We start from the raw sequence: 19,024 nt of genomic DNA on the forward strand, positions 1-19,024 counted from the left end.
AGATTGTCGGATCGAAGCCACTAAATGGACTGTTTAGTAAGAACACAACAAAAAGAGAAAAAATAGGAAAATAGAAGTCAATCATTTCAATTCATCTTTTTCTATCATTCCGAATTCAGAGCAATGAAGCCTAGTTTTTTAGTTGAAGCAAACTTTTTGGACTTGAAAACTATAGAATAGAGGAGCGTGGTCATGTTCTCAAACAAAAGCTGCGATATAGTGTGGAGACTTGTAGTTAAAAGAGGCTATATTGAAGAGAATACAACGCAAAACACTGTTTATAATTTTGAATGAACTTAACAATTGGTAACTTAAATGTTTCTCACATAAAAATATTTGTTTGAAAGCCGCACACCAGAACTGATATTTTTAATTTAACGACTTCAACATTCAATCGGAACGGACCTTATGTCTCTAATAATTTTCCAAGAAAATATGGCAAACAGATGCAATACATTTTATTACCATTAGAACAATGGTTTTGGAGCGTCAAAAATTAGTCTCAAGAATCAAGAAGACAAGAAAGCAAAACAACCGACATCGAACGAATTGCTCTCAAGCAACTGGCCGTGGTCTGGCTTCGGCTTGCCTAGCGGAGAAAAGTAAAGGATGAAAGCCTCATTAGCTACAGGGTAAAAAGTTGGTGGATAAAATGGGATCGGTTTACCAAACTACACCAAAATTTTCGCTGTATATCATGAAAAAATGCCTAATCAGCAATTTCGGTTCGTGTTAAATTAGTATAGCTCTAAGAGAATGGCACAGCGACTGAAACTCCTCGGGTTTTACCAGTTCATCTCTTTTCGGAGGGAAAAATCAGTCAAAGTCAATGCAGTAGAAATTTGCACAAAAATGCCAGCAAGACCCAAATAATTTTGTTTCAGAACTCTCAGTACATTTGAAGGCAAATAATTTACAAAACCGACGGCCTCGGACGGAGTGCGCTTGAAAAACAAGCAAGAGACAACTTCTTTTGTTGCCTGCATCAATTTTTTTTTTTGGGGGGGGGGGGGTGGGTTGCTAAGAGCTTTGACAACGGGGCTTTAAATGTACTTCCAGCTCATAACAGACCACTTTTGCTAACACGGAGGGCTGAGAACTTTTTCCACGTTGCATGAGTGACGAGCAGGTTCCTTTACTTACCCCCAGTACAGTCTTGTTCAAGGCCCTTTTCTATACCAGCTTCACCACTCTCGTCGAGTGCATAACACCTTGGGATTGTAATAAGAGCAATACAACTCAGAAATGTCCAGGGTAGTGATCTTCTCCGAACCATTCTTGTACCCAAAATACTTAAAAAGTAATGATGAAATAATTGAGAGTAATGAATAGATAGATTTCAGAGGAAGATTGATAAGAGGTTCTCAAACCTTCTGCATTGTTGTATAGCGCTGTTTAAAATATACAATAGCGGGGAAATGTTCCACTTCAAAACGATTGATCTATTTAAACGCAAATCGATAGATCAAAAAGTAAAACAGACAAGTTCTAGGAACAAGGAATCAGGTTTATTGGTAACCGTAAGCAGCCAAGCCACAGGGCTCTGAAAGAGAGTGAAAGACAACAACGCACGGATGATATCTCCCGTGTAATGCCAAGAATGTGAAAGAATTACGCGTTTCACACGTAAAGTTAGAACGTTAAATCGACCGCACTAAGCTAGGCGCTTCAGACTTTTTAACCTCAAGAGCTATTTTGTTTATTACAGTGCAAGTTATTTAGCATTTGGTATTAAGTGCATGATAATAACAATCACGGCTCATTAAAAGCAGTCTTCTGTTTCGTGAATTGTTTTCAATGCCGAATATCTTTTGAACAGCAGAGAAAGTCTGTAGAGTAAAACACAGAAGCAACGCACACCAGTAATGCAAGGCAGCCTTCAAAAGAGTTCTAGTAACGTTTTGAGATATTTTAGATAAAGGATTGTCAAGTTATGAACAAAGCCGACTAGTCTCTTTCAATTCATGTTGACTCAGGGCTTCAAACGTCGACTGCGCGGCGTCTAAGATCGTGTAATTATGAGTTAAAACCAGCAAGTTATCATAACAGAATGGGTAATTTCAGGTATGGTCAAATTACTTCAGACAACAACGTTTATTTAAGAGTTTGAGCTGCCTAAGGCAACGATTGAGGAACTATTTAATCAATCCAACTCAACAATAAAGACGTTAAGCGTTGAACAAAAACCTAGAGACCATTTGCGATACTCTTTGAAATGTTAGGTTATCGAGAAGCAATGCGTGAGTTGAGGAACCTTTAAACGTTATGGTTACCACTAACCCTACAACGTATGGCTATGTGGACTTTGGGCAAAATAAAAAGCGCCAGACTGTATTGATAAGAGAGGGTAATTTAGACTAGGTTAACCACAGCTGGATTGTTAGTTGCAACGTGAACAATTATAGAGCACTGAGTCGATACTATTCAAACAGCTGGTAACAAACGAGGTTCACTAACAGTCCAGGAAGAACTTTACATAGCGGGATCGATCCACAAGATTGGAATGTCAGGGTTTATTTCTTCAACAGTAGAAGAATTGTCGCCAAATATTTGAAGAGTGCCGACTAAGTTACCTCAGTGCAATTGGAAACAGGGTGGTTTGTTTGAACTATCACCAGATAACATTCCAAGCCAGTTTAAGTTACAGCCAAATTTGCCAGATTAAAGTATTAGTTAATTCCGCAAAAGCTAAACAAACAAAATGCCCACTCCGGCACGCACAATTTTGCGCTATCCTCTCAAAAAAAAATTAATTTTACTTTACAGCAAATTTTAAAATACAGCTCGAAGAATAAACGGCAAGATTTTTGGGATACAAATGAAACTTGCAGATTAGACGACGGTTTGAGTTCGAATCAAATTTATGTCGGAGTGACTGGTTGGCTTCGATTACGCTTCAAAATTGTTCCACCGACAAACAATAATTGCTTAGAGAACGTCAAACGGTTACTTGATCAACCCTAGTTCGTCATTTCAATTACCATTAGACCCACATAAAACAGACCAAAGTAGAGTTGGAACAGTAAATGCAAAGTCACCTGGCACAAATACACCATTAATTGCAGCAACGATGTTCAACAAACAACCACAAAACAATTCGAACCGTAAGTAAACGTGACCATTTCCTTTACTTCTCTAATCAATTATATGAAATCAAAAGGAGTGGAAAAAGTTCGCAAAAGACAACATTAAATAGAAACTGTATCTACATTGAGCTGAACAACAGGATATTATATCAGCCTTCATATAAATTTAGAGCCTGATAAACACCACTTTCTTCTTGCAGTAAATTAAAGTGACCTATTTTTGAAGCTACGAAAAACCGAATTTTTTGTTCAATTATTAGCGGAGGGTAGAAACAGCCGCAGCGTTTACAAATTGACCCAGTAGCACAAATGCTTTGCAATAATTGTTTCACCAAGACAGAACACAATTCAAAAGATAACATACAGAGAACAAGAAACGTAACTTTTTTAATCGATCTGAGGTACTTAGTCCATGGAAATTTCCGTATGCGACATGTACATAACGATGTAAAAGAAAGATAGACAACCATAAATAAATTTGTAACAAGCAGAACAGAATTTATTCTTTTGATGGTCACAAAAGCCGTCCTTGTAACAGACGGAGGATAAAAAGGAAGCTAGACCAAATCTCTTCTTCAGCTAACTCGCATTACAACGAAAAAGCGCCATCCAAAATAAGCAAGAGACGATCACTATTTGTTCACAATTCTGTCGTGCACAAACTAAGGGAGCGCATCTAACCATAGAAAATATACAGTGTTATAGTCTACCAATTTCAGTTCAAGAAAGGACGGAAAACGAGGAAAAGAAAAGGAAGCATCCAACAGCTTAAAACCACGGCGGGGGATTCCGTAAAATTAGTGCCCCGAAAATCTATTAAGCCACAACCGTCACAACCAGCTACACCCTCGGTATCAAAAGAATGTTTTAATGCAACAGAACTCTCCGCCGCAATATTCTATAAAACCATATAATACAGGAACCAGGACTAAAAGGGGAGGAAGGACCCAAATGTCTTCAAACAGACTACCAGTCGCCTCGAGAGTATTAAGCAATCAAGCCAGCCCCCGGATGTCTGGCTAATGGTCTTCTCTTTGTTTCCTGCCAGTGCAACGAAAAGCGTAACAATTTACAATATTTATCAGCATTGCAGGCTGATAGAGCAGCAGCGGCAGCAAATTCGTATCACAAAATCAGATGAAAGCAGCGAAATCAAACAAACAACAGGTAAGGCAACTTTTCTATGCCATATGCAAATATTTTGCTCGCCCAATAATTATGATATTTGTGCGGTAGGGTGACAAAAGGTAAACTCGAAGCAATCAAATAGCGTAGTTACCTACAATGAGATGCGCTCTTCAGGGCTGATATTAATTTTAATCGGTATCATTTATGCACTTTTATTTGGCCTTAATTCGCTCACAATCATAAATAAATGCTCACATGTCTATCTACTGATGCATTTAATCATTTATTCACTTATTTTTCCTTCACTATGGGAAACTGAAAAAGAAATTTTTAAATTTTAGGAATATTATCCAACAGCTAAATTTTCACACCAAATTCAGCAGAGAACAAATCTTAAAAATTACAATTCTAACAGCATAAAACATTGTAAGAAGACCTAGGAGGCTATGGAGACAACCGATACAAATAATGCATATAATTAAGAACATTTTAAACGACTTAACAAAAGTTTTCCCATTTTTGTTATGCAGTTAATGCAATGCATCCCTTCATTTCAGAGGGCAGTTTTCAATAGGTTACAGACAGCTTCGTCCAAAATTACTTGAACTCAAACTCAAACTCAAATCGAAACACCAATTCGACTGAAGTGAAAAGGTTTAACTTAAGGATTACTTTCTCCAAATTCTGATGAAGAATAACTATTTTCAAACAATCATCAGTTTAGAATTATTTATATCAATATGTTACAATTAATTCTACATATACTCTAAACGAAAATGGTCCTGAAACTGTTTGACAGAACAAATTGGATAGAATCGCAAAAAAAAGAACATCAAAATTTACCGGCGATATCTAAAAAAATTGTTTTCGATTCGCGGCAATACATTTCTCATTCAAATTCTGTATACCAATTTAATACAGTTTTCAGCACGGTTCACATAAATAGTGTACAGGACAAAATTGGACAAAATTTGTGAAAATTCAATTCCTTGAAAACTAGAACTCAGCACGGCCAGTAGTTTGCTCATATACAGCCACGAATGACAGTCTGTCCTCCAAACCTTCCAAGATCAGAGTACTTAGCAGATTAGCTTTTACTCCATGTGCCACAAAATGGCGGATGAGGTCGGATGTAACCACGCTCAACTCAATTTCTAGTCTGAATTGTATCTCAGATTAAAACCTAGCATCCACCCCCAAATATTGTCAGCCCAATCTCCTATATAGGCAAAAATACAGGGAGAGGAAATTGTTCGAAGATTCAAAGAACTCTTTGAAAATGCAAAAACATTTCATTGTCAACGCTTAGGAAGAAAAAACAGATCAGACAAAAATGACACAATTTAAGCATGAAAATTTAACAGCTGATTTTGATTTCCATAACTTTCTGATTTCATGTTTTGTAAAAAAAAATCTGTATTTCCACAATAAAAGTTTGAAAGGAAAAATTAGCAAAACATTCTATAAGCCCGAGATACGATGATGAGATAGTTTTGAAAAAAACCCACTGAAATACAGTACTTGCGCTTTATTGAAATTTTTCTTCAATTTCTGCTCTTTTGAAAGAAAAGCTGCAACACTTTCTAAGAAACGGTTTGGAAGATAGAGAAGATGTCAATGTGATTCAGGGAAAACAAAAAACGAAGTTCATAAAAACTTGATCAAATAGTTTTTTGGGATGCTTTAAAAATTGTAGTTTATAACCAGCAAGTAAAAATTCACAGCATGATAACAAAAAGCTTGTACGCGCGTAAAAAGCCAATCAGAAAATGAACAAAAACTATTGAGTTTCAAAATTATGGACTTCAAAATTCACAAACAAAATAGTCAAAATATAAATTTATTAGCGTTAAACTCAATGCTTCGTAGCACAAACAAGCCAACATGAAGAGAATATAGGGGAGACTTGCCATTCAAATTGATAAAACAGAGGAAAGAAAAACGAAAAAAAAATAGAACACACGAAAGCAAACGCTTTTCAAATAAAACTTACAAAAATTTACATATAGTAGTAGTAGTAGTTCAGGCTTTAGGGTCTTCCCAGGGGTGCTCCAAGTCACCCTTGTTTTCGTGTCCTATTTCTATTCGATTTTCGATCGTGGGTTGCACATCCCACATTTGCATAAGATTATCCACGTGCATTTGTTGTTAAAGTCGTATTTTGTTTGAAAGAAATTCCAGTAGATGTCACTCACAGTGTTTTTGCTCGGTAGTTGTGTTGAATTAGAAGGAACTTTGGAAAAGATGTTGTAAAGTAGTTTGGCTCTGTGAAGGAAGTTTTCATCAGTCTTCCTGAGACGATTTTTTGCTATTTTTAATTCACCTCTTGCGCTTTGACTAGTCTTTTCAAAATCTTGATATTGGAAGTATACTTTGATGTCGAATTTATTGTCAAGTAACGATAGTAAAAGAAGTAAATTGTGCATTTCGACATACAGGCTTAGGGGAAACAGTTTAAGTGCTATTAACTTTTCTTTGTAGGTGCAGTTCCTTCCACTTAGTATCCATGAAGTGGCTCTTTTTTGTAGTTTTTCAATTTTCTCAATCTGCTGTCTATTTGGGAGCCAAGCTTGAGAACAGTATGATAGTATTGGCACGACATAGCCAGTGTAGGCATTCAATTTATTTTTTAATGAGGCGCTGTCGGTCATGCTTCGTTTTATTTGGTAGAATGCTTTTGTTGCTTTCGAAAGACGGTGATTACAGTTGCTATTCCAATTAAGATTTTTGGAGACAATCAAACCAAGGTCCCGTTGACTATGAACCTCTCCTAGCTCCTGATTTTTTAGCGAGGCTTTTTGTTCGCTTTTGAGAGAGAGAAGTTTACATTTTGATGCGTTTAGTGTCATGTGATTTCGATCGCACCAGTTTTCGATTCCTTCCACGCTCTTCTTTAATTCTTCCTGGTTTACGCTAATCAGTTTGAAGTCATCTGCGAAACCGAAATTTTCAGTGCGAGGAGTTTCTGATGGAAGGTCATTTATGAAGATGAGGAAGAGCAGAGGAGCTAAGATTGACCCCTGTGGAACACCGCTAATGACAGCGTCACCACCACTCCAAATATTGGCAATGGTTAGAAAGCTCATACAGTAAAACGACAATTGGTTTACCGTAGATCACCTTTAAAAGCAGCTTAAATGAAAACATAGCTGGCCAATTGCCAGAAAAGAGCCGCAATATTTTTGTAGATCTGCAGTCTCAAAACACAGTAAAAAAAGACAAGAAAAAATAACTATTTTCATTAAAGGATGAGATGTTATATTTTGATTAGGATTCCGTATAAGATATTAGCTGCTCTCATATAAGGTTATTTTACAGTGACACACATTCACGTGACCTTATCTCTTTGAATTAAAGTAAAGAAAAGTCGATTTCAAAATAAGGAAGTCATTTTTGAGAGTGAATTAAGTCACGTGCGACCAAAAACTTAATCACGTTAATGAATAAAAAAACTCGCTCCACTAAAAGTTAGAAATGACGTCATGCACGCACTTCAGATGAAATTGCATGAACGAATGGACAAAAAGCATATTTGAAGTGGTTGAGACACCATTTGGTCGTAAGAAAAATCTTGACGAAATCAAAACACAGCAGGACAAATCATGAACAATCCAAAGAACTGAATGGCAAACTCAGACATTTCATTGTCTCCAGAGACTATCCAGTATCCCTATTTCAAGCCTAAAAGAGTTTCACCTGCTCATATAGATCGAGAAACTTCGAACATAATAATTTCAAATTTGAAAAAATTTCAAATTGTATCAAAAAATTAGTGACATTAATATATTGAAAATTATTCCACTAGTCCCAGCAACTATGCCGTAACATACTAGCAGATTGCACCATTTTGGGCTCAAAATCTCCTAAAATTAACCTTGAATTTAGGCCTTCCTAGCAGCTTCAGCACTGAGCATTTGAAAGACTACTAAAGCTACCTCAGGGCTTCTAATGAAACTTAATGCCAACTCGGCTTTACTTGTTTATCCCGTTTTGAAAGATCAAAGTCATGAAAACCGTGTGAAAACATCTTACAAAAAGAAGACAGAGCCCCACTACAATCCAATTCTTGGATTGTAAAAAAAAACAAGAGAAGGCCAATAATAGCCCCAGCTATCGCTGTGCGGCTATTAATGAGAAATGTTCATGTAACGTTTTGACGTGCGTTCAACGCCAAATAACAAATCAGAAGCTTAATTACTGCGCTTTCTTCTAAAAAAATACAGCGCTTTCAGCAAAAACAGCTCTTCGCCAACTTCGTACGTTAATTAAGAATCCTGCGGTGGTTAAAATTACTCCAAGAACTTCAATGTTAACGATCACTTAATTTTTTTAGTCATTATTCAATCAGTTTAATACCTTCGAGAGCGGAGATCTGCCACTGAAAACCTAAGAAAACTAAGAAATCAATTCTCCGTGTAAATAATTGATACCAAAAAATAAGAACAAATGTCAAAATATCCATTGTGCAGATCACAAAGACTATAGAGCTTACCAACAGGCAACATACCCGCAAAAGGTTTTGGTATTACTTGAAAGTAGATTACTGCAAATTAATATGGTATGGGAAACAAGTGATAGACATAAAACAGGATTATTGAGCCTACACTGCCGCTTGATGAGCTTTGTAAGTCAGTTCATTTGAATGAAATTTCTTGACTTAGTTACAAGGCCGCTATGTTTACCGACTTCCTAAGCAGCAGATTTGATTAGGCCTCAAAACCAACAAGATATTATTAGCAGCAAAGACTCTTTTTGTCATTCAGAATGCTTCGTCTGAAGCCCAATGTAACCGTACTGATAAATTACCAATTTAAAAAACGTGAGAATATTTTTATTGAAAAAAACTACTAACTTTAATGCAGTTGAAAGGAAAAGAATCGGGATTTGGGGTTCAGGAGGATACAAAAATTTTTCATTATAATAATATAATTGATAGAAAAATTTACAAAACTTATAAAAGCTTACAGCTTCGCAGCTATAATAAACAGGCGGCCAGTTTCTTTTGATCTTGCTCTTTTGACTTTTCCTGTATTCACTATATTACGTAACTCAATAGGTGAAGGAATTTAAAATCCATTCAGTTGAAACAGTGAGTGAAGTAAGTTAGAAGTCAAGCGTGAAAATCGTGACTTATGTGAAACGAAAAACGTTATCAAAAGTTAAAGCAAATTTAAAGAACATAGCAGGACAAGTCCTGACGTACAATTCAACGAATTTTCATTGACTTAACAAAAAACTAGACCTAGAACGGACTATGAGTGAATCGGAAAAACCATTTCTAAAAAATCAGATAAAAAAACAGAAAATCAAAGTCAAAATACCGCTAGCGAAAACAAAAAATCACTAGCGAGAAATGTAAATTTGATTCTAACAAAACACTAGGCGTAGAACGGACTATGAAAGGATTGAGAAAATTATTTTAAAAAATCCGATCCAAAAATTTGAAAAAACAATAAAAACCAAAGTGAAATTGCCGCATGTGAACCAAAAAGAATTTCACGCCGCAAAACCACTCGCTTTTTGGTTCAATTGCCTGTTTCGGCGTGATCAAAATCACTTCTCCAACTTGACTTCAAAAATCATGAAAATGTGTGAACAGACCTTGAAAAACAGCGCCCTAATACAATTCAAATTCTTTGAATTGTAAAAACCAAGAGCACCAAATATAGATCCGCTCAAGCTACAAGAAACTGGAAAAACACCTCCAGTTTTTTTAAACTTTAAAGAGAGTTCTATCTTCGTCTGAATAACTATTTTAGGCTGATATTTTTTGTATGTCATAAGATGTTTGATTTACTCAGAAAAAGAAAATTCTGTAGAACACAGGAGTTGACAAATTAAACAGATAAAAATTTATATGAAAAAAAACACAAAAATTGAAACGTTAGAAATTAAAGCTATTATTTGCCTGATAACTGGTTTCACTGATTCCAATTGTCAGAATCTGCATCCAAATGAACAACTGTTATTATAACATTTTGCGTTGCGAGAGAAAGATAACATTATTTTTTCTTGAACAAATTTCTGAGGTGAAACACAAACAAAATATATATAGAGAGAGGTGCAAAATGTTGACCAAATTCATGACCACGAAATTAGGGGCTCCATATAGCTATGATAAGCCTAATTGAACACAAATGGGGAATTTGTAGCAAGAATGGAATAAATTCACTTTAGAAAAAAGAACATTATCTTTTCCAACACTGCAAGCTTCTTCTCAACTGATGCTTGACTGACATCAGAGCGTACTTTGCCCAGATCAACGTTGATTGCATCATCAAAATAAAAAAATCCACCTTTGATCAAATGAAGACCAAAAAATCTGGTTTTTTTGGAACGAAAATTGTTTAAAACGTTAATTTCAAAATTTTTTTTAGATTTGTCGCGTAAATATTGAGTAGAAATATTTTTGTTTTATTGGATGTAGGTTATTCGAAATCAGGAACGGTCCAAATGCAGTACATATAAATTGACAATAAATCATACCCAAAAAACAAAATTTGACAAAATTAAGAACTCTAGTCTTTGATGATTTCCTGAATAATCGGTTACAATTTTTAAATTTCAACTGGATTATGGGTTTAATCATTTGAACAAAGTCATCAATTGGGAGCGTGATTGTATCACTTTCAATTTGCAAATTACTGTGTGTTTGTTCAAGATCAACTTTCTTTGCGAAAGATTGCTCTTTGTGAACGTAAAATTTCTGAGAGCTGCTGCATGTTGAATAAACATACCCGGCAGATTGCCGGAAAATAGCCGCCGTTGATTCCAATAAGCATGACTGGGATTGAAATAACAGAAGATATTGAAAAAAAAAAGATTTTCGTACAAAAACATTTTTTTAAGTCCGATTTATTTTGATGGCATTTCGTAGTTGAACATACTTCTGTTTCTTAGAGAGAGGCTACAGGGGCTACTATCAATAACAATAAGCATTAGAGAGAGGTAACTAATACTTATATGACCGACGTTCAAATAGCGGGCATCTAAAATTGGGCTTTATGGGTTTATCCCGTTTCTATTTCTGACTTCAATTTTTTATACTGACTCTGTTCATTTTGAATTGCTTTGCTGAGCAACTGATGTTCAAATTTACTTTTAGCAGAATGAGAGAAGAGAGAAACTAGCCTAGAGAATTCAAAAAGATTTCACGCAAAATGTTAAAAAGGCGGCAAAATGAGGTAAAGCAAAACATTTTTTTATTCGACGAAGTAAAAAAAAATAGGAGCGCTATAATAGCCGGCTGAGAAGATGAGGGCGGCTATTAATAATTGACAATACATGTGGTTTTATATATTGCTTAATCATATCAAAATGAGAGTCCTGGTGTTTTCAGTTTTCATATAACAAAAGCTGTAATCAAGGTTGCCCAAAAAATTGCTTCAATGTAAGTTTTGCAAAACTAATAGTCAAAAGAGCTCTTCCTCTCAGAAAAGACTCACAAACTTGGAGACGTATGTTGGAACATTTTGTGCTCTGCACAGGGTCGGACGATCCGTCTTGAACATTTAATTATCCGTCAAGATTGAGATATTCTAAACAATTTTGCTGATTTTGCCACAATTTTTTACGCAAAATTCAAGCACTCCATGAATCTTTTTCCTGGGATATGACCTAAGTTTTTCAATTAGTATACCATATTCAAAGGAATTCTTTAGATCCAATTGGCATATTTGCCTTTTATTGAATCCTACTCCCTCAGTGAAACAAAATTGCTCAATGTGATTTTCATACTGCGTCTACAGTTCTATGCAGTCGTACTGTTGAAAGAATAAAATGTCGAGATCTCTAGTTAGTTACAGATGCTAGTGAACATTGTTTCGCGGAAAAACCGAATTCTCGCCCTATAACTGTTTTCTTCAAGTTCCAGCTTGTGTATTAGGAAAGCTTTTTTCACATTTCTAGGGATTTTTTCTTTTTGAAGACCCCTATGAAAAAATTTAAACAGCAAAAAAATTTAAAAAAAAAACTGCCAAGTTGGCAAAACGGGCTTTGGTAATTTTTTCCAGATACCTCAAGATTCTCGAAAAACTGTAAAAAAAACTGTCAGACACTAAGCTTAGAAAAGACCAGAATTATCTGCTTCATATCTTAAAACCTTTAACGAGATTTGCGGGTTAAATAATCCAAAATGAATTCGAAAAAGACAAAAACTCAAATAGGAAAAACGTTAGGCAATAGTAGGGCATGCCAGTGGTCAATAAATCTGTTCCGTGCGTTCAATTGAATCATTCTTGTAAAAACAACTTTTGTGAATATAAAAGGTCTAGTGAGACGCAACTTCTGAACAGAGTAGATTATTGACAAACTATAATTCTGTCGAATGGTAGAGGGTTATCAAAGCCAAACCCGATAAATGACCACTCATTCAAGCAAAAAGAATTGACTCACCTGTCTCTTTAGGACATGCAGAATATACCGGCGTTGGGCAGAGAAGAATATGGAAGATAGAGGTTAACAGGAGATAAGCTATCGCAGAGGGTGCTGATAAAAGGGAGGAAGATGTCCAGATTAATGACATGTTCGTGGGTAAGAGATACCAAACTGGCTGAGAGTGGAAAGTCCTTTCGTGATTGTTTTCTTCAACAATCTGTTACGTCGCTGTTCTGTTACCTCACTGAGAAAAAACCCCCTCAGATCCCATCAGTATGTCCGGTGGAATTGGTAAGTAATAATTCTGAAACAAATTTGTTCAATTAGCGTTAAGACTGGAGCTTAGTTATAGGTCTCTGGAGTATTCATTAAAATCAACTTCCAATGTCAAAAAATATATCCGTGCACAAAATTGTCATCTTCGCTAGATATATAACACATATGTATCAAGGGAATCGGCTTTTACTAATTAGGCAATACAGGCTTTTGTTGGCAAAAGTTCTCTCACAGGCTTGCGAATCCAAAACATTTACGAGGAAACCAGCACAATATTATCTGCGTTGCTGTCTGGGTGATCTTCATGTAAAAAAATTAAATGTAAGATTTCATAAGAAAAAGTACAACTAACCTCAAGCTTGTTAAAACCTAATAAAGCCAAATTCTTAATTATCACGGAGAAAAAGCCATCAATCATTAATTATACTAACGTGCAGTATCTCTTGACAAAACAAACGGTGAGTAGAACTTGATTTACAACCATCTACTCTAAATGCAGTCGGGTTGGGCAATTGGGCAAAAATGACACAATAAACAATCTTCCAACTTAACTACACACACAGCAACTACAGAGGAGATCAAAGAGTAAACAAATTTGAGACTGATCGCTCAGTTTGCATGAAAATCCCCCAATGATTAGAGAGCGAGATTAACTGAGGCGCAAACGACGGATTATTAGGGGCCATTCTCCAGTCTTTTCTATCTAGATTTGCCTTTTCGATATAGCCAGGACGCCTTGTTTTAACAGTAAGTGTGAGAGCGTTTAAAAGCTACACGAAACAAACTCTCGCAAGACCATACCTGCGCACAGCATTGCATGCCACATTCGTACGCATATTCTACAGCTTTAAACCAAACAGTATTTAATTGCAACCAAAAGTACCACATATTTTGTGTACACTTACCATTCCTACGCACACTCCAACACGAAAGTTGCACTTAAATCTAACAAAACTCTGTTATATCACAACCAGTTTTCGCAAGTGAAGTTTGCCTAGAGCACAGCCAAGTAGAAGATAACACTCTAAGCCAACTATTGAATAAATAATCCCCCAGGCAGACAAACTAAATGAGGAGCCAAGCGCCCACTTGATTCAACCCATGTGCATGGAGAGACTACACAGAAACTTAAAACCATGAAGTTCTCCGAGATACAAATAGACAATGAATAATACAGGAATCATTCAAGATTTTACGATTTCAATTTTGCTGAGTTTTTTTTATAGATTAGACACGGAAAGGCCCTTCTATATTCAACTTGACAGAAAAACGACAACTCACGAGCATTGATTAAAAAAAATGACAAAGATCAATTCTAACCATACAGCCACCAACCTTTCTTAAGATCAAATGGAAACGCAGCAAAAGTATCAGCAACAATTAATTAGCCAGGCAACCAGAATATTGAAAACACTCAAAAGCCGACTTCATAATCCCTGAAAAAACCAATGAACATCTATAGCTATCCCTTAATCTCAAGCTGAGTAGTCAGGAGCGCAAATTCCAAATGAACTATGCCAACACACAGTTCAAAGAATTTTCATTTTATTTTATTTCAAAGGAGGGAATTTGCAACCATATCCTTATCTTCAAACGTCTCTCAGTAAACGCTTCCCGATGAACAAGATTTACGGCTTCCCGGAAATTATTCCACCAGTTAATTCAAAACTGATGAGCAATCATTCAGTGGCGATTTAGTTCAGTTGATGTTCTTACCGGGCAAAAAATATCCATGAACAAGATAAATCAGTTAAAAACAACAAAATGTACAGACCCAATTTGCATACAAAGACCAATTTGTTTGCCGTTTTAAATAAATCTTAGGTTATATTACAAAAGACAAAAGATTTTTAAACCGTATATAAAAAAAATTACGGGAACTTCAACTTTGAACAATAGAATCAGAGGAGGAGGTAGAGCTCCATCTTTGCCAAAAAAATCTGCAGATTATTTCGGGTTTTGATATTCCTATTATATTATGCATTTAGTCATAAGATCACGAGGAAAGAACAAAACTAAATCCCAAAAAATTAGTACATATGACAAAAAACTGTTTACTTTTCATTTCAATTATTTTACAAGAGAAATACTTAATCTTTAGATAGATTTAATCTACAATTAGATTTATTATACAAAAGTTTCAGCACTTGCTTTAAGAAGGCTAAGCACGGTGGATACTGCTTGCAGTTCTGGGCGTAATTAATTAACTTTTTTCAACATTTTTGAGAGGTCACCAAGCCACCAAAAATTTGATTTGAGCTGCCATTTCAAAACTGCCGAGTATTTAGAAAAATTACAATGCAGTGAAAGCGTTTTTTAACTTTCCTGGGTGCTTTGCTTGAGGTTTGTGATTGCGGGCCATTTTCAGTTGGATCAAAAATTGTAAAACAACTCTTGCATTGTCTCCAAAGACTTTATTTGGTTTCAAACATTGTCAAAAAGTCTGCGTTGTCTCTTTGTTTCTTTTAAAGCTCTTTGTTTCAAAAAAGCTAAAAAAACGCTATACTATTTAATTTTTTTCCAAACGAATGGTTTTCATTTTAAAACAGTTAATTTACAAACTTCATTGATAAACGTGGCACTCTTAAAACCAAAATGTTTATCGGTCAAAAAGTTCAATATTAAAACGATAAAAGAGATCTGAATTTCCGATCTGAGTATTCAGCTTTATAGAAAATATAGCTTAAAAAAACCCAGTGTCTAACAACTATCAAGATATCATTTACTGGTTTGCAAACAAGAATTCATGAAGGGAATACATCCATGAAATTTTTCTTTCTTAAGACAACTTATTAGTCTTTTTTGCACTAATCAGAAGATATTCATTAATCACAACTTATATCTTAGCTGGAATCAACTGTTCGGCACTCTCATCTGGGACTTCTTTTAGTATTTTTCAGCTGGTGAGACCAATCCAATATTTTCCAAGTTAACAATTGTTTCACTTTCAGGTCTTTTTAGGTCAAAGTTTTGAGTTGTTTTTCTCACTGCCTTTTCTCCCGAATGAGTCGCTAGTGTATTATAACCAAGCCCAGTGTATCCAGCGACAAAATGGAAGCGGCTGTTCTAGCGAAATGAACCAAAGATAAACTCATTCAAGAAATTTCAAAACTAAGAGAACAAAAGATCATCACACGATACTAGTAACTTGAAACAGGATAAAATAACAGAACTAAAAAAAGATAGAAAAAAAACAGAGCACTCGAAACAGCTCTAAACAACAGCAAATTACTAAATGGCCCAGCAATGTCAGAAATTTTTTTGAGGTGACAAACTGAGAAAATGTTGACCAAAATGATTGATGGATGCAAAGACAAAGAAACTCAACAAGTTTATGCCGACAACAGACAGTTTTTTCCGAAGTTTGTACCACGATTCACTAAAGATCTTGTCATATCAGACAGCACGTATAAATTTGTTAAACAGGGTGATATAAGTAGTGAAACTGCAATACACATACCCTTCGGCAACGATAAGCGATGTTAATAAAATTATGGACTCTTATTCGGCTGCAACAAAACCTGAAAGCCTTGTTTTTCATTTGAGACACAATGCTATCGACCAAGGTACTGATGGAAAAAAAGCTGAGCAAATGTGTGACTTAGTCAGTAAATGCTTAAATAAATTCAAGCCCAATAAGGTTGCTATATGCCAAATTCCCCAAGTTGAACAGAGATTATACGGACATGACTCGACAAACAAAGAAATTGATGCCTAAAACCAAGAAATCAAAAGCATTGCTGACCAAATTAAAGACGAATTCCAGTGGTCCAATGTATACATCCTGAATTATGGTTTTGAGGCAAACGATATCAGACAAGATTCTGTGCACCCAAACATGTATGGTAAAAAAAATAGTTACAACCTTGCGGAAACATATAAAAAATAATGGCTACAACTGTTCATCACATGATATATCTTTGAGACAAATGCGTGATAAACAGCAAAAAGCAAATTTTTTGGCATCCACAAGTGGATGGAATTACTTCAAAAGTCCCAATGAATTCTGATACATTTCGGGACTTAATTCTTCATTCAGCGTTCTTTAATAGAAACGCTGAATGTTTCTTTGAAGAAAACATCAGTTCTTTTTGTGATTTTAATAAGAGGTTTTCTTTGTAAGGGGGGAGTTGCGTTTTTCAAAAGTCACTAGAATCATACTAAAAAACCAAAAATTAAATTTTGTCAAGATTTATTTTAATTTGTTTTCACTTGGGTTCGGTTTCATCAATATTACAAATTTCTCATCCGTCATATCATATAGTCTGCATAAAAAGAAGATATTGAAACAAACCCTGGCCCAGCTCAAATAGAAAAATTGAAAACAATAGACCAGTACTACAAAGAAAAGAACAGAACAGACGATGATCTCAAGTACATGAATTGTAGAAGCCTGAAAAACAAATACAAACAAATATCAAATTTTTTGACAACTCTCGCACAGTTGTCTTTCTTAGCTGTTACCGAAACATGAATAAAAGAGAACAATACTATTCCAGATTTTTTTCTACGCAGTAGTCATCAATTTATTCACCAGCCGAGATCATCATTAACTGAATTGGAAAGAGGGGGAGGTGTAGGCATATAGATACTCTTCCTTGATAAAATGACATCAGAAATCTCAAATGTTTACTCTAGCACTGACAATCTAACCTTGTTTGGAGATTACAACATAAAGATACTCAAAGAAACTGGGAAACAACTACTGAACAATTTCATTGCAGATAACGAGCTTCAGTACATGAACACAAAAAAAGCAACATGGACAAACGGAGAAAACTTTTCTTTAATCGACCACTGCTTTATTCCTAAAAATCAAATCTTTGGAACAGATATAATAGAGTCAATACTCGAAAATGATCATTTCACTACTGTATATCAATCATCATTGAAATTAGAATGTAAGCAGCAAAAGGCGGAAAAATTAATGCGAGATTAAAAGAAGATACACAAGAAGTAAGTTTAACCGTGATATTGCTTTGCAAGACTGGTCACTAATGTACAAAAACACTGGAGCAAACGGAATTTTTTAAAATTCATTGAAATGTTCCAAAATGTATTAAATAGTCACGCACCATTGAAAAATATAGAAGTGAAACTAAGAAGGGAGCACAAAAAATGGCTATCAAAAGAACTGCGCAGTGTCATTAACGAAAAGCATCTGTGTTCACTGAATGGAAAAAAGATCATAATCAAGAGCTCTTTAACAGTTACAAAGTACTGAGAAACAATGCTAATAGAAAAATATTTAAAGCATCTGACGATTATACAAAACAATCTTTCGAGAATCTCCCAACTTCAAAAGAACAATGGAAATTTATTAAAACCAAAATTAACTCAAATAAACATACAGAAACAATTGCAAAAATGAAAGAGGGCCATAACGTAATATCAGATGAAAAAACATCGCTAGCTGTTTGAAAATTGTTTTGCCCGCCTTGACTCTAAGGTCAAAATAACTGCTCCTAAGTTGGCTTTTAAATTTATTGCACCAGAAAAAAACTATATAAAGTTATTGACAAACTACCAAAACAAAAATCAGCTGGACCAGGGTATATACCTTCCTGGGCAACGAAAGTTGTCCATTGGAACCTATTTACAATTTGCTATTAACGAGTGTATAAACGCAAACACAGTCCCTGATATTCTGAAGGAAGCCTATGTAACTCGAATCTATAAGAGAGGCGACAGGCGTAACCCTGAAAACTATCAACCAATTTTGATTACTCCAACATTAGCTCTCTTGGAGCTATTATCGGGACATTTAGATATGAATAAAATAAGTAACAAAAATTAATTTCGTTTCCAAAAAAAAGTCGTGTCTTAATATAATTGCACTGAGAGAAAAAATCAATACGTTGAGGAAAAAGATATAGGCTTAACAATCTTTTTGGATTTAGCGAAAGATTTTAACTCAATATCCTTGGACATTTTGATTCAAAAAAATTGAAAATATGGTTTTGGGAAAACGCAAGATTCTTATTGAATTCGTTTCTAATTAACAGGAAACAATGTGTTAGATGTGAAATAGTTGAATCCGACTGGACAATTATAAGACACGGTGTTCCACAAAGTACTGTACTAGGACCACTAGTATTCATATCTATGTAAACAACTTTGGTGAGGAAATAGGGAAAAGTTCGAATGTTTTAAAATTT

At 35.2% G+C, this 19,024-nt stretch overlaps 1 protein-coding gene and 1 long non-coding RNA gene across 7 annotated transcripts in view; one reads left to right on the forward strand and one right to left on the reverse strand.

Moving 5' to 3' along the window:
• The window catches only part of LOC142338570 (uncharacterized), a 120,680-nt gene that overhangs the window by 89,646 nt on the left and 12,010 nt on the right, over positions 1-19,024 (reverse strand). For 4 of the 6 annotated variants that reach the window (XM_075388377.1, XM_075388395.1, XM_075388413.1 and 1 more), the window contains exon 2: positions 12,609-12,894. In XM_075388377.1, the coding sequence (XP_075244492.1) occupies positions 12,609-12,738 (130 nt within the window). In that variant the 5' untranslated portion in view covers positions 12,739-12,894. Of the gene's footprint in view, positions 1-1,143; positions 2,430-12,608; positions 12,895-13,297; positions 13,521-19,024 lie in introns of those variants that run through there. The other 2 variants (XM_075388386.1, XM_075388369.1) reach the window with 2 other exon arrangements.
• LOC142338624 (uncharacterized) overlaps positions 2,443-19,024 on the forward strand; it is a 28,602-nt gene continuing 12,020 nt past the window's right edge. The window contains exons 1-2 of the long non-coding RNA XR_012758994.1: positions 2,443-3,104; positions 3,806-4,253. This is a non-coding gene — a long non-coding RNA (uncharacterized LOC142338624). The remainder of the gene's footprint in view (positions 3,105-3,805; positions 4,254-19,024) is intronic.

Source organism: Convolutriloba macropyga, chromosome 1 (assembly GCF_964194025.1).
Source record: "Convolutriloba macropyga chromosome 1, txConMacr16.3, whole genome shotgun sequence".
Classification (NCBI taxonomy): domain Eukaryota; kingdom Metazoa; phylum Xenacoelomorpha; order Acoela; family Convolutidae; genus Convolutriloba; species Convolutriloba macropyga.